The 16,435-nt window shown below is 42.8% G+C and overlaps 1 protein-coding gene across 1 annotated transcript; it reads left to right on the top strand.

Annotated features, from left to right (window-relative positions):
- Positions 1–7,015: 7,015 nt before the first annotated feature.
- On the top strand, positions 7,016–16,079 carry LOC118368865 (potential E3 ubiquitin-protein ligase ariadne-2-like). The gene is made up of 4 exons (XM_035753311.2): positions 7,016–7,220; positions 8,102–8,202; positions 13,248–13,415; positions 13,572–16,079. The coding sequence occupies exons 1-4, from the start codon at positions 7,109–7,111 to the stop codon at positions 14,022–14,024; spliced, it is 834 nt and encodes a 277-aa protein (XP_035609204.1). The 5' UTR covers positions 7,016–7,108; the 3' UTR covers positions 14,025–16,079.
- Positions 16,080–16,435: the final 356 nt, after the last annotated feature.

Raw genomic sequence — 16,435 nt, 5'->3', positions numbered from 1 at the left:
TCTGTGAGCTGCTCTGACAGCTGGTGCTTAAAGCTAGTGAGGGAGATAAGCGTTTCCAGCTTCAGAGATTTTTGCAGTTCGTTCCAGTCATTAGCAGCAGAGAACTGGAAGGAAAGACGACCAAAGGAGGAATTGGCTTTGGGGGTGACCAGTGAGATATACCTGCTGGAGCGCGTGCTACAAGTGGGTGCTGCTATGGTGACCAGTGAGCTGAGATAAGGCGGGGCTTTACCTAGCAGAGACTTGTAGATAACCTGTAGCCAGTGGGTTTGGCGACGAGTATGAAGCAAGGGCCAACCAAAGAGAGCGTACAGGTCGCAATGGTGGGTAGTGTATGGGGCTTTAGTGACAAAACGGATGGCACTGGGATAGACTGCATCCAGTTTGTTGAGTAGAGTGTTGGAGGCTATTTTATAGATGACATCACCAAAGTCAAGGATCGGTAGGATGGTCAGTTTTACGAGGGTATGTTTGGCAGCATGAGTGAAGGATTCTTTGTTGCGATATAGGAAGTCAATTCTAGATTTAATTTTGGATTGGAGATGCTTAATGTGATACCTAAATACCTAGGTATTTGTAGTTGTCCACGTATTCTAAGTCAGAGCCATCCAGAGTAGTGATGCTGGATGGGCGAGCAGGTGCTGGCAGTGATCGGTTGAATAGAATGCATTTAGTTTTACTTGCATTTAAGAGCAGTTGGAGGCCACGGAAGGAGAGTTGAAGCTCATCTGGAGGTTAATTAACACAGTGTCCAAAGAGGGGCCAGAGTATACAGAATGGTGTCGTCTGCGTAGAGGTGGATCAGAGAATCACCAGCAGCAAGAGCGACATCATTGATGTATACAGAAAAGAGAGTCAGCCCAAGGATTGAACCCTGTGGCACCTCCATAGAGACTGCCAGAGGTCCGGACAACAGGCCCTCTGATTTGACACACTGAACTCTATCCGAGAAGTAGTTGGTAAACCAGGCGAGGCAATCATTTGAGAAACCAAGGCTGTCGAGTCTGCCAATAAGAATGTGGTGATTGATAGTCGAAAGCCGTGGCCAGGTCAATGAATACGTGAATCAAGCCATCATGGATGAATTGCTGCAAAGAAACCACTACTAAAGGACACCAATAAGAAGAAGAGACTTGCTTGGGCCAAGAAACATGAGCAATGGACATTAGACGGGTGGAAATCTGTCATTTGGTCCAAATCTGGTTTGCACTTAGTTGGACTATCATTTGTTTTTCAACTGGACAATGATCCAAAACACACCTTCAGGCTGTGTAAGGACTATTTGACCAAGGAGAGTGATGGAGTGCTGCATCAGATGACCAGGCCTCCACAATCACCTTAACTCAACCCAGTTGAGATGGTTTGTGATGAGTTGGACTGCAGAGTGAAGGAAAAGCAGCCAACAAGTGCTCAGCACATGTGGGAACTCCTTCAAGACTGTTAGAAAAGCATTCCCATTGAATCTGGTTGAGAGAATGCCAAGAGCGTGCAAAGCTGTCATCAAGGCAAATGGTGGCTACTTTGAAGAATCTCAAATAAAAATTATAAATTGATTTGATGAATAGTTTCTTGGTTACTACATGATTCCATGTGTGTTATTTCATAGTTTTAATGTCTTCACTATTATTCCACAATGTCTGTGCCTCGACCTAGGTTGGGCAAAACTAAACATGGCGGTGTTCGCCTTAGCAATCTCACTAGGATAAAGACCACCTCCATTCCTGTCATTATTGAAAGAGATCATGATACCTCACATCTCAAAATAGGGCTACTTAATGATAGATCCCTTACTTCAAAGGCAATTATAGTCAATGAACTAATCACTGATCATAATCTTGATGTGATTGGCTTGACTGAAACATGGCTTATGCCTGATGAATTTACTGTGTTAAATGAGGCCTCGCCTCCTGGCTACACTAGTGACCATATCCCCTGTGCATCCCGCAAAGGTGGAGGTGTTGCTAACATTTACGATAGCAAATTTCAATTTACAAAAAAAGAGACATTTTCATCTTTTGAGCTTCTAGTCATGAAATCTATGCAGCCTCCTCAATCACTTTTTATAGCTACTGTTTACAGGCCTCCTGGGCCATATACAGCGTTCCTCACTGAGTTCCCTGAATTCCTATCGGACCTTGTAGTCATAGCAGATAATATTCTAATCTTTGGTGACTTTAATATTCACATGGAAAAGGCGACAGACCCACTCCAAAAGGCTTTCGGAGCCATCATCGCCTCAGTGGGTTTTGTCCTACATGTCATGACCTAGTTTTGTCCCATAGAATAAATGTTGTGGATCTTAATGTTTTTCCTCATAATCCTGGACTATCGGACCACCATTTTATCACGTTTGCAATTGCAACAAATAATCTGCTCAGACCCCAACCAAGAAACATCAAAAGTCGTGCTACAAATTCACAGACAACACAAAGATTCCTTGATGTCCTTCCAGACTCCCTCTGTCTACCCAAGGACGCCAGAGGACAAAAATCAGTTAACTACCTAACTGAGGAACTCAATTTAACCTTGTGCAATACCCTAGATGCAGTTGCACCCGTAAAAACTAAAAACATTTCTCATAAGAAACTAGCTCCCTGGTACACAGAAAATACCCGAGCTCTGAAGCAAGCTTCCAGAAAATTGGAACGGAAATGGCGCCACACCAAACTGGAAGTCTTCCGACTAGCTTGGAAAGACAGTACCGTGCAGTACCGAAGAGCCCTTACTGCTGCTCGATCATCCTATTTTTCTAACTTAATTGAGGAAAATAAGAACAATCCGAAATTCCTTTTTGATACTGTCGGAAAGCTAACTAAAAAGCAGCATTCCCCGAGAGAGAATGACTTTCACTTTAGCAGTGATAAATTCATGAACTTCTTTGAGGAAAAGATTATGATTATTAGAAAGCAAATTACGGACTCCTCTTTAAATCTGCGTATTCCTTCAAAGCTAAGTTGTCCTGAGTCTGCACAACTCTGCCAGGACCTAGGATCAAGAGAGACGCTCAAGTGTTTCAGTACTATATCTCTTGACACAATGATGAAAATAATCATGGCCTCTAAACCTTCAAGCTGCATACTGGACCCTATTCCAACTAAACTACTGAAAGAGCTGCTTCCTGTGCTTGGCCCTCCTATGTTGACCATAATAAACGGCTCTCTATCCACCGGATGTGTACCAAACTCACTAAAAGTGGCAGTAATAAACCCTCTCTTGAAAAAGCCAAACCTTGACCCAGAAAATATAAAAAAACTAATCGGCCTATATCGAATCTTCCATTCCTCTCAAAATTTTTAGAAAAGGCTGTTGCGCAGCAACTCACTGCCGTCCTGAAGACAAACAATGTATACGAAATGCTTCAGTCTGGTTTTAGACCCCATCATAGCACTGAGACGGCACTTGTGAAGGTGGTAAATGACATTTTAATGGCATCGGACTGAGGCTCTGCATCTGTCCTCGTGCTCCTAGACCTTAGTGTTGCTTTTGATACCATCGATCACCACATTCTTTTGGAGAGATTGGAAACCCAAATTGGTCTACATGGACAAGTTCTGGCCTGGTTTAGATCTTATCTGTCGGAAAGATATCAGTTTGTCTCTGTGAATGGTTTGTCCTCTGACAAATCAACTGTAAATTTCGGTGTTCCTCAAGGTTCCGTTTTAGGACCACTATTGTTTTCACTATATATTTTACCTCTTGGGGATGTTATTCGAAAACATAATGTTAACTTACACTGCTATGCGGATGACACACAGCTGTACATTTCAATGAAACATGGTGAAGCCCCAAAATTGCCCTTGCTAGAAGCATGTGTTTCAGACATAAGGAAGTGGATGGCTGCAAACTTTCTACTTTTAAACTCGGACAAAACAGAGATGCTTGTTCTAGGTCCCAAGAAACAAAGAGATCTTCTGTTGAATCTGACAATTAATCTTAATGGTTGTACAGTCATCTCAAATAAAACTGAAGGACCTCGGTGTTACTCTGGACCCTGATCTCTCTTTTGAAGAACATATCAAGACCATTTCAAAGACAGCTTTTTTCCATCTACGTAACATTGCAAAAATCAGAAACTTTCTGTCCAAAAATGATGCAGAAAAATTAATCCATGCTTTCATCACTTCTAGGTTAGACTACTGCAATGCTCTACTTCCCGGCTACCCGGATAAAGCACTAAATAAACTTCAGTTAGTGCTAAATACGGCTGCTAGAGTCCTGACTAGAACCAAAAGATTTGATCATATTACTCCAATGCTAGCCTCCCTACACTGGCTTCCTGTCAAAGCAAGGGCTGATTTCAAGGTTTTACTGCTAACCTACGAAGCATTACATGGGCTTGCTCCTACCTATCTCTCTGATTTGGTCCTGCCGTACATACCTACACGTACGCTACGGTCACAAGACGCAGGCCTCCTAATTGTCCCTAGAATTTCTAAGCAAACAGCAGGAGGCAGGGCTTTCTCCTATAGAGCTCCGTTTTTATGGAACGGTCTCCCTACCCATGTCAGAGACGTAAACTCGGTCTCAACCTTTAAGTCTTTACTGAAGACTCATCTCTTCAGTGGGTCATATGATTGAGTGTAGTCTGGCCCAGGAGTGGGAAGGTGAACGGAAAGGCTCTGGAGCAACGAACCGCCCCTGCTGTCTCTCCCTGGCCGGTTCCCCTCTTTCCACTTGGATTCTCTGCCTCTAAACCCTATTACAGGGGCTGAGTCACTGGCTTACTGGGGCTCTCTCATGCCGTCCCTGGAAGGGGTGCGTCACCTGAGTGGGTTGATTCACTAATGTGGTCATCCTGTCTGGGTTGGCGCCCCCCCTTGGGTTGTGCCATGGCGGAGATCTTTGTGGGCTATACTCGGCCTTGTCTCAGGATGGTAAGTTGGTGGTTGAAGATATCCCTCTAGTGGTGTGGGGGCTGTGCTTTGGCAAAGTGGGTGGGGTTATATCCTTCCTGTTTGGCCCTGTCCGGGGGTGTCCTCGGATGGGGCCACAGTGTCTCCTGACCCCTCCTGTCTCAGCCTCCAGTATTTATGCTGCAGTAGTTTATGTGTCGGGGGGCTAGGGTCAGTTTGTTATATCTGGAGTACTATGGAGATAAAGGACTTTTGGACATGGGAGGAAATCCTAGGAGACCCTTCCATGGAGTGAATCGCAAAGGAAGATGGAAGGACAGCGACGATGCCGGGGTCCTTCCATGGGGATACCGGAGAGGGATACCGGAGAGGGATACCGGAGAGAGGTGTTGGCAAGGAGCATGCTGCAGAGCAGGCGTGCTGAAGAGCGTGTCTTCAGTCCGGTGCCACCTGTGTCGGCTCCACGCACCAGGCCTCCAGTACGCCTCCCCAGTCCAGTACATTCTGTGCCGGCTCCCCGCACTCGCCCTGAAGAGCGTGACTTCAGTCCGGTGCCACCTGTGCCTTTGGGGAGGCGATGGAGCTGTTGGAGGAGAGAGAAAGGAGAGAAATGTTAGTTTGGTATGTTCTGCACCACATTTGGCCTGAAGAACGTGTCATCAGTCCGGTGCCATCTGTGCCGGCTCCACGCACCAGGCCTCCATTGCGCCTCCCCAGCCCGGTACGTCCTGTGCCAGCTCCATTCTTTTTTTCATGACTACCTCATATCTGCACCCCACACATCTGTAAGGTCCCTCAGTCGTTGTCACGGGAATTTCATAATTCCTATATGTGTTCATTAACCAATTCAATTAAAATCACTCTGTCTGTTTCTAAAAATGTTTAAGATCCTTATTTGCATAAAGACAGAGACCAGTCTTATCAAAATTAAATAATAGTATTTATTCTCGGAGCGCGCTGCCATAGAACCACAAACAACAGTTTATATTTAAAATATGATGTCATTGGTTATAGAATGAATCTCCTCCTCTCGACCAAGACAAAGCAGGTTCAAAAGTGTATTCCAACCCACTAGCGCACACTCCTGACACACACACTATATCAAGATTAACTTCTGAAGTCTCACCATTATCTATCATTACTTATCAGACAGTTCCAGATACGGAAAACCTGGAGAGGCTCTCGCTGTCTTATTTAATCGCCACAGAGTTATAGCTGAGTGGGTTCAAACATAGGTTAATGAGCCTCTTTGCTTACTTCAAACACACAACACATACCTCTCCAACTAAGTTGGAATGGTGTTTATGTTTAATTACTCCTTGTTCATGCTACATAATCTCTTATGAACTAACATTATTGTAAAACAGGGTAGAGTTTAATTAGTTATAGTTCTATTTAAATGTAGACATTGTTTAGTCATTATTCATACAATTCCTATCAGTCGTGCAGTGAATTTCAAACAGAATCATAAAGAGATATATTTTTTACCTGTAAGCTTATGTGAGAAGCTGATCCATCAAGTCAATTAAGGCATTCTAATGATGTCATCTATAATTTTCAAACATTCAGTAACTTTTTGATATTTTGCTGACAGTATAAAAGCAATATGAACTAGATGAGACAATGGCCTGTGGTTAAATGTTTATTTTATTCCAGGTCATCAGTTTGCATTGCGTTACTGTCATTCCTCCTGTAACATCAAAGACTAGCTAGCATGATACTTGAAACGTATGCTGTCATTTAGTCACTATATGGGTTAAGAAAATGACAAACTGAAAAACAAGGGGGTGGGAGAGGGGGTTCTGTGGGCTTATTTTAAGATATTCTTCGAAGAGGTAAGGTTTCAGGTAGGACTCCACTGTCCTAGTTTCACCATTAGGGTGCCTGGACAGAGAAGAGCTTGGAATGGGCTGAGCAATGCTGTGTCCTGTCTCTGTCGCTTTTGGGAATCTGTCAGTTGCTATTTGCACAAAAAAAATATGTAAAAAATATATGGTGGCCTCAAGGAAAAAAATGTCCTGTGTGGAGGCCTCAAGGTCAAAAATGGGCCAGAAATGCCAAGGCAATTTCTGGTCCCATTCTGCCCCTGGAGGTCAATTTCAGTCTGGTGTCCTATTATAAACACTGACATGGAAAGAAAAAGTGAAAGTTGAAAGCAGCAGTAAGAAATAGCCAGCGAGCAGACTTGGCTCACTTGCTAAGTCAGATTCATAACTCACTTCACAGCATAGTGATAGCAGCAGTTGAAAGACAAGATGGGGAACAGCAAAACAACCCAATGCCAGAAGAAAGAGAAGCAGGAGAAAGAGAAATGTTATGACCCCGGAGACAAGACACTCAAGTTTGTGAACAGAGATGACGACATTAGTAAGATTTTCATTAGTTTAAGACGTTAGACAATTGAAGAGTAAATTAAGCTAATAATTTGTTCTGCATGCTATGTTACCCTAATGACAACAGTGGCAAGAACTAAAGCGTTTACTTTGAAAATGTAATAGAAGCTTATAGGTTTACATATCAGATACATGTTGCATATGGGTCGTTCTTCAATTGCGGTGGCATTTGCGTCACTCGCCTTTGCAACTATGAAAAACCCTTTAAAATTACAAATAACTACAAATGTTTTTGTTCATATTGAACGGCTTATCAATGAAAAAATATTATAGACAATTTATACTGAAGCATTTAATGTTCTGATGGGTAAGCAAATTAGCCTGTCCCAGCAGTGACTCAGTAGAGTTTTATGGTATTTATCTATTATTTTTAATGCTAGAAAGTAAACAAGTATTTCATAGCTTATATATGTCAATTCAATCAATTAGGGGTATTACAATATTATACTGATTCTACAAATATAATATGTCTTTAAGTTTGTCATTTGTGTTACCGCTTTGAAAATCCCTCATTACAAAGATTGAGCATTCCCCCCAGCGGAAAACTGTTATTGGAGGAGGGGTCTATATTTAAAACAATTATTAGCTATTCGTACCCATTTCGTATGTCATACATTTTAGGATTCGATTGGACATTTGGTGTGTCTAAATTCAAAGTGACAATTGACGATTTAAATGAAAGGAAATTACATTGTAAGCAAAATGATTCATCATATAACTTTAGTAAATCATTTTTCCTGGGTTATAACCTTAGATATGATCATCTGTGACCTCCATTACAGAAAATGCTAATTTAAAGGGAATACCAGTAGGTAAAATTCAAAAGAGAAACATATTGTTTGTGCTGTGTTTCAGTTGGCGGGGTTATATATGAGTCTCTGAGGGCAGAGATGTCCTGTGGTCACGCTGTCACCCCAGAGTCATTGACCGGATGGTGCCTCAGCCTACTCGACAAGGTAGGCTACTTATGCAGCTAGGAACTCTGGAAGAAAACAAGCTCCGACTGGGAAAATTCATTTTGAAAGGTCATCCAACTCGGAATTCCAAGCTGGGAACTCGGGCCTCTTTTTCGAACTCTGACTTTCTGACCTCAAAATCACTGGTCATTATTTTACCAGTTTTTTCCCCCAGTTGTCTTCAGCGCACCATCTGTCTTCAGCCATAATTGTATGACAGTACAGGCATGTGCACAGATAGAGCACTGGGGATGCTGGAACACCTGCCCTTTTCGCCTAGGGGCATCAATTGAGTATAGCAGTCGCCATACTCCAGCTCAACACCAACAATTTTAAATAAAAATACTAGATATACAGTCAAACGTTTGAACACCTACTCATTCAAGGGTTTTTCTTTATTATTACTTTTCTACATTGTAGAATAATAGTGAAGACATCAAAACTATGAAATAACACATATGGAATCATGTAGTAACCAAAAATGTGATAAACAAATCAAAATATATTTTAGATTCTTCAAAGTAGCCACCCTTTCCCTTGAAGACAGCTTTGCATACTCTTGGCATTCTCTCAACCAGCTTCATGAGGAATGCTTTTCCAACAGTCTTGAAGGAGTAGCCACATTTTCTGAGCACTTGCTGGCTGCATTTCCTTCACTCTGCGGTCCAACTCATCACAAACCATCTCAATTGAGTTGATCTCAGGCGATTGTGTAGGCCAGGTCAGATGAGGCACTCCACCACTCTCCTTGGTCAAATAGCCCTTACACAGCCTGGAGGTGTGTTTTGGGTCATTGTCCTGTTGTATTGCTGCAGAATGCTGTGGTACCCTTAATGGTTAAGTGTGCATTGAATTCTAAATAAATCACAGACCATGTCACCATCAAAGCACCCCTACACCATCACCCCTCCTCCTCTATGCTTCACGGTGGGAACCATACATGCGGAGATCATCCGTTCACCTACAGTACATCTCATAAAGAAACGGTGGTTGGAACCAAATACCTCAAATTTGGACTCATCAGACCAAATGACAGATTTCCACCGGTCTAAATGTTCATTGCTCGTGTTTCTTGGCCCAAGCAATTCTCCTTCTTATTGGTGTCCTTGAGTAGTGGTTTCTTTTCAGCAATTCGACCATGAAGGCCTGATTCACGCAGTCTCCTCTGAACAGTCAAAGTTGAGACGTCTGTTACTTGAACTCTGTGAATAATTTATTTGGGCTGCAATCTGAGGTGCAGTTAAGTCTAATGAACTTATCCTATGCAGCAGAGGTAACTCTGGGTCTTCCTTTCCTGTGGTGGACCTCATGAGAGCCAGTTTCATCATAGCGCTTGGTAGATAGAAGTCTTGAGGTTTTGCTCACTTGAGGTAGAGTACCTTATGATCAGCTGTACACCACACTATCTACCAAGAGAGTTCCTATCTATATTATTCATAGCTGTCTATTTACCACCACAAACCAATGCTGGCTCTAAGACTGCACTCAACCAGTTGTATAAGGACATAAGCAAACAAGAAAATGCTCATCCAGAATCGGTGCTCCTAGTGGCCGGGGACTTTAATGCAGGCAAACTGAAATCATTTTTATATCATTTCCACCAGCATGTCTCCTGTGTAACCAAAGGGGAGAAAACTCCACACACAGAGATGCATACAAAGCTCTCCCTCATCCCCATTTGGCAAATCTGGCCATAATTATATCCTCCTGATTCCTGCTTACAAGCAAAAACTAAAGCAAGAAGTGCCAGTGACTCACTCTATACGGAAGTGGTCAGATGACGCGGATGCTACGCTACAGTACTGGAATACATTCCGGGATTTATCCAATAGTATTGGGGAGTATACCACCTCAGTCATCGGCTTCATCAATAAATGCATCAACGACATCGTCCCAACAGTGACTGTACGTACATATCCCAACCAGAAACCATGGAGTACAGGCAGCATCCGTGTTGAACTGCCGCTTTCAAGCAGCGGGACACTAATCCGGATGCTTATAAGAAATCCCGCTACGCCTTCAGACGAACCATCAAACAGGCAAAGTGTCAATACAGGATTAAGATTGAGTCCTACTACACCGGCTCTGATGCTCATCCAATGTGGCATGGCATGAAAACTATTACAGACTACAAAGGGAAACTCAGCCGTGAGCTGCCCGGTAGCGCGAGCCTACCAGATGAGCTAAATGCCTGCATGAGTGAAGCATGCATGAGAGCACCAGCTGTTCCAGACGACTGTGTGATAACGCTCTCTGTAGCCGATGTGAGCAAGACCTTTAAACAGGTCAGCATTCACAAAGCTGAAGGGCCTGATGGATTACCAGGACGTGTACTCAAAGGATGCGTGGAGCAACTTCACTGACATTTTCAACCTCTCCCTGACCGAGTCTGTAATAATATCAAGCAGACCACCATAGTCCCTGTGCCCAAGGAAGTGAAGGTAACCTGCCTAAATGATTACTGCCCTGTAGCACTCACGTCGGTAGCTACGAAGTGCTTTGAAAGGCTGGTCATGGCTCACATTAACAGCATCATCCCGGATTCCCTAGACCCACTCCAATTCGCATATCGCCCCAACAAAAGGAACATCTATGTGAGAATGCTGTTCATTGACTACAGCTCAGCGTTCAACACCATAGTTCCCTCAAAGCTCATGGCTAAGCTAAGGACCCTAGGACTAAGCACTGCCCTCTGCAACTGGATCCTGGACTTCCTGACGATCCGCCGTGGTGGTAAGGGTAAGCAACAACACATCTGCCACGCTGATCCTCAACACTGGGGCCCCTCAGAGGTGCGTGCTTAGTCCCACGCCTGTACTCCGTGTTCACCCACAAATGCGTGACCAAACACGACTCCAACACCATCATTACGTTTTCTGATGACACAACAGTGGTAGGTCTCATTACCGACAATGATGAGACAGCCTATAGAGAGGAGGTCAGAGACCTGGCAGTGTGGTACCAGGATAACAACCTAGACAGGATCAAGGGAAAGATGAATGGAGCAAAGTACAGAGAGATCCTTGATGAAAACCTGCTCCAGACCGCTCAGGACCTCCGACTGGGGCAAAGGTTCACCTTCCAACAGGACAATGACCCTACGTACACAGCCAAGCCAATGCAGGGCTTCTCCAAGCATCGCGCCAACAGAGATAAACACCACTCTGGGAAGAGGAAGGGCAGGGGTATATGATTCATGATTAACAACTAATGGTGTAATCATAACAACATACAGGAACTCAAGTCTTTCTGGTCACCCGACCTAGAATTCCTTACAATCAAATGCCGGCCATTTTACTTACCAAGATAATTCTAGTCAGCTATAGTCACAGCTGTGTACATTCCCCCTCAAGCAGACACAAAGACGGCCCTCAAGGAACTTCGCTGGACTCTATGTAAACTAGAAACCATATATCCTGAGGCTGCATTTATTGTAGCTCGGGATTTTAACAAAGCAAATTTGAGAACAAGGCTACCTTAACTCTATCAGCATATTGATTGCACTACGTGCAGGGCCAATACACTCAACCACTGCTACTCTAACTTCCTAGTTGCATACAAAGCCCTCCCCCGCCCTCCCTTCGGCAAATCCGACCACAACGTCATCTTGCTCCTACCATCTAATAGGCAGAAACGCAAACAGGATGTACCAGTGACGAGATCCATTCAACGCTGGTCTGAGCAATCGGAAGCCACGCTTCGAGATTGTTTTGATCACGCGGACTGGAATATGTTCCGGTCAGCCTCAGAGAACAACATCGACCTATACGCTGACTCTGTGAGTGAGTTTATAAAGAAGTGCATTGGAGATGTTGTACCAACTGTGACTATTAAAATATACCTTAACCAGAAACCATGGATGGATGGCGGCATTCACGCAAAACTGAAAGAGCGAACCACCGCATTTAACCATGGAAAGAAGTGTGGGAATGTGGCTGAATATAAACAGTGTAGTTATTCCCTCCGCAAGGCAATCAAACAAGCAAAATGCCGGTACAGGGACAAGGTGGAGTGACAATTCAATGGCTCAGACACGAGATGTATGTGACAGGGTCTACAGGAAATCAGACTACAAAAAGAAAACCAGCCACGTCCTCGACACCGACGCCACGCTTCCAGACAAACTAAACACCTTCTTTGCCCTTTTAAAGGATAATACAGTGCCACCGCCGCAGCCCGCTAACAAGGACTGCGCCCCCTCCCCCCTTTCTCCGTGGCCGACATGAGTAAAACATTTAAACGTGTAAACCCTCGCAAGGCTGCTGGCCCAGACCTCAGAGCATGCGCAGACCAGCTGGCTGGTGTGTTATGGTGGCTGGCTATGGAATCCTGACCTGTTCACCGGACGTGCTACCTGTCCTAGACCTATTATTTGACCATGCTGGTCATTTACGAACATTTGAACATCTTGGCCATGTTCTGTTATAATCTCCACCCGGCACAGCCAGAAGAGGACTGGCCACCCCTCATAGCCTGGTTCCTCTCTAAGTTTCTTCCTAGGTTTTGGCCTTTCTAGGAAGTTTTTCCTAGCCAACGTGCTTCAACACCTGCATTGCTTGCTGTTTGGGGTTTTAGGCTGGGTTTCTGTACAGCACTTTGAGATATCAGCTGATATACGAAGGGCTATATAAATACATTTGATTTGATTATTTAGATTTTTGTGTATTAGGTAGTTGTTGGGGAATAGATTACTTGTTAGATATTACTGCACTGTCGGATCTAGAAGCACAAGCATTTCGCTACACACGCATTAACATCTGCTAACCATGTGCATGTGACCAATAACATTTGATTTGAGGGTCTGAATACTTACAGTACTAGTCAAAAGTCTACTCATTCCAGGGTTTTTCTTTTCTTTTTACTATTTTCTACATTAGAATAATAGTGAAGACATCAAAACTATGAAATAACACACTTTTCAGAATACTCAATTGTTCTGAATTTCTGAAGCTTATAACTTGCCGTCAAGATCAAGAACAAAGCTATTTGAATAGAGTATTTTGCATTTCTCACCGCTGACCACAAACTGTATTTTGTGATTCCAGAAAAAGTGCACATTCATTTGCCCTGCATCACGTGAAGATGGTGAAATGTGTGGTGCGGAGTGGTCTTACACAGAAGTGCGTAAACTGGCTCTTCTGACTCCTGAGGAGATGAAGAAATTTGAGGAGACAATGGCTGACTTGGTTTCAGCCCAGAACTCTTACAAATCGGTCAGTATTTTCTGAAATTGTTTTATGCATTCAACTATCCAGTCATTCAAACTATCACTTTTCAAAGAACTGTGAGTATGCAATGTTGCAGGACAGAATCAAGCCTATTTAGTATTCATTTGTACTTATTATCCTACACACCTCACCTCAAACAAGTGTCCAGGCTGCAACTCATATGTTGCAAGGACTGACCTCTCCAACCTGAGAGTCCACTGCACAGTGTGCTCAGCAGAAAAAGGCCAGCTGTACGAGTTCTGCTGGCTGTGCCTGCAGCAGTGGAAAGGTTCACAACTGAGTTCTGACCACTGTGACAACGATGACTGCATGATTGATCTGGAACTGCTGAAGACCTGCCCTACTGTCACTTTTGCTGATGTCCAGGGTGTCACCGGCTGCCCATCCACACGTGCCTGTCCCACCTGTGGTGCATTGTTAGAACACGATAAGACTGGCTGTAAAAATATAGAATGCAAGAATTGCAATAAAGAGTTCTGTTTTGTTTGCCTTAAGCTCACAATTGAGTGCTTGAAGACCAGCAAATACTTCATAGGCTGCTCTGCTGGTGTGGCCCCCAGGCAGACTTCTATACCCTCATGGAGTGATAAATAAAGATTTTATCCAGGTGTACCACTTTCCTTCCTACGGGCACTTGAATTACTTACACTGATGCAGAACAGGCATAATAGCACAGAAATTGGGATGTATTAATACAAAAATGTTATTGAAAATGTCAATGTATTGGTACCTAACTCAAATTGTGTATAACGTCAATACGTGCGTAGTAATACATGTGTAAGAATGTGTAATAAATGTATTAGATTCTATAATGTTTCATGATTAACAATCCATATACTACTGATTATTATCTGATCTATTTCTGTTGTTTTATCTGTGCCTGATACAAAAAGAAAAACGCAAATAGAAATAATAATCATTTCAAAAATGTAATCAATGGTCAACAGAAATGTTTGCCCCCTTAAAATAACCTGGATGTTTTAGAAAAAGTTTTATGAATGCGGTTGTTGTATGAGACATACATTTCTGATAATATTTCTATAATCATGTTATTGTCAACCATAACCCTAGGTATTGTTCAAGGGGTACTCTTCTAAATATGTTACCAGTATTGTGATATTGTTTCCTTTATAATGATTTCCCACTGGGTACAAGAACAATGAATCATCAAACAAATACACATATTTAATAATAGTTATATAATAATCATAATAATGATAGTATTAACAGAAATGATAGTAATAATAACACATTTAATTTGTATAGCGCTTTGCTTGACTCAACACTTTTACATGAACCAGCCAAACAAGATAATAATAATAATAATAATATATGCCATTTAGCAGACGCTTTTATCCAAAGCGACTTACAGTCATGTGTGCATACATTCTACGTATGGGTGGTCCCGGGGAAGATCACATGATCCTTGGTGTCCACATCACCAACAAACTAACATGGTCCAAGCACACCAAGACAATTGTGAAGAGGGCACGACAAAACCTATTCCCCCATAGGAGACTGAAAAGATTTGGGTGGGTCCTCAGATCCTCAAAACGTTCTACAGCTGCACCATAGAGACTGGTTGCATCACTGCCTGGTATGGCAACTGCTCAGCCTCCGACCACAAGGCAATACAGAGAGTAGTGCGAACGGCCCAGTACTTCACTGGGGCCAAGCTTCCTGCCATCCAGGACCTCTATACCAGGCGGTGTCAGAGGAAGGCCCTGAAATTGCCAAAGACTCCAGCCACCCTAGTCATAAACTGTTCTCTCTGCTGTCGCACGGCAAGTGGTACCAGAGCGCCAAGTCCAGGTCCAAGAGTCTTCTAAAAAGCTTCTACCCCCAAGCAATAAGACTCCTGAACATCTAGTCAAATGGCTACCCAGACTATTTTCAGTGCCCCCCCACCCCCTCTTTACACCACTGCTACTCTCTGTTGTCATCTATGCATAGTCACTTTAATAACTCTACCTACATGTACATACTACCTAAACTAACTGGTGCCCCCGCATATTGACTCTGTATCGGTACCCCCCTGTATATAGTCTCGCTATTGTTATTTTACTGCTGCTATTGAATTACTTGTTACTTTAATCTCTTATTCTTATCCGTACTTTTCTGAAACAGCATTGTTGGTTCGGGGCTTGTAAGTAAGCATTTCACTGTAATGTCTACACCTGTTGCATTCGGCGCATGTGACAAATAAAATTTGAATTGATTTGACATGATGAAACAATATCCAATTTGTCGTGCCTTCAGAAAGTATTCATACCCCTTGATTTATTTTACAATTTTTTGTTACAGACTGAATTCAGAAAGGATTCTTTTAAAATTCTCACCCATCCACATACAATACCCCATAATGACAAAGTGAAAACATGTTTTTACATTTTTTTGAATATGTATTAACTTAAATATAGAAATGATGCATTGACATAAGCATTCACACATCTGAGGCAATACATAAGTCGCTCTGGATAAGAGCATCTGCTAAATGACTTAAATGTAAATGAAATGTACATGTTATAATCACCTTTGGCAGTGATTGCAGCTGTGAGTCCTTCTGGGTAAGTCTCTAATAGCTTTGCAAACCTGGATTGTACAATGTTTGCACATTATTCTTTAAAATAAATACTCATGTTCTGTCAAGTTGATTGTTGATCATTGTTAGACAGCCATTTTCAAGTCGAACTGTAACTAGGCCACTCAGGAACAGTCAATGTAATCTTGGTAAGCAACTCCAGTGTGTATTTGGCTTTGTGTTTTAGGTTATTGTCCCGCTGAAAGGTGCATATGTCCTGCAGTGTCTAATATAAAGAAGACTGAACCAGGTTTTCCTCTAGGATTTTGACTGTGCTTAGCTCTATTCCATATATTTTTAGCCTAAAAAAATTCTCTAGTCCTTGACGATGACAAGCATACCCATAACATGATCCAGCCACCAACATGCTTGAAAATATGACGAGTGGTACTCAGTGATGTGTTGGATTGCCCCAAACATGATG

The sequence above is a fragment of the Oncorhynchus keta genome, chromosome 35 (assembly GCF_023373465.1).
Source record: "Oncorhynchus keta strain PuntledgeMale-10-30-2019 chromosome 35, Oket_V2, whole genome shotgun sequence".
NCBI classification, from domain to species: domain Eukaryota; kingdom Metazoa; phylum Chordata; class Actinopteri; order Salmoniformes; family Salmonidae; genus Oncorhynchus; species Oncorhynchus keta.
The sequence above is the reverse complement of the archived record's forward strand: the minus strand, read 5'-3'. Positions and strand labels throughout refer to the sequence as shown.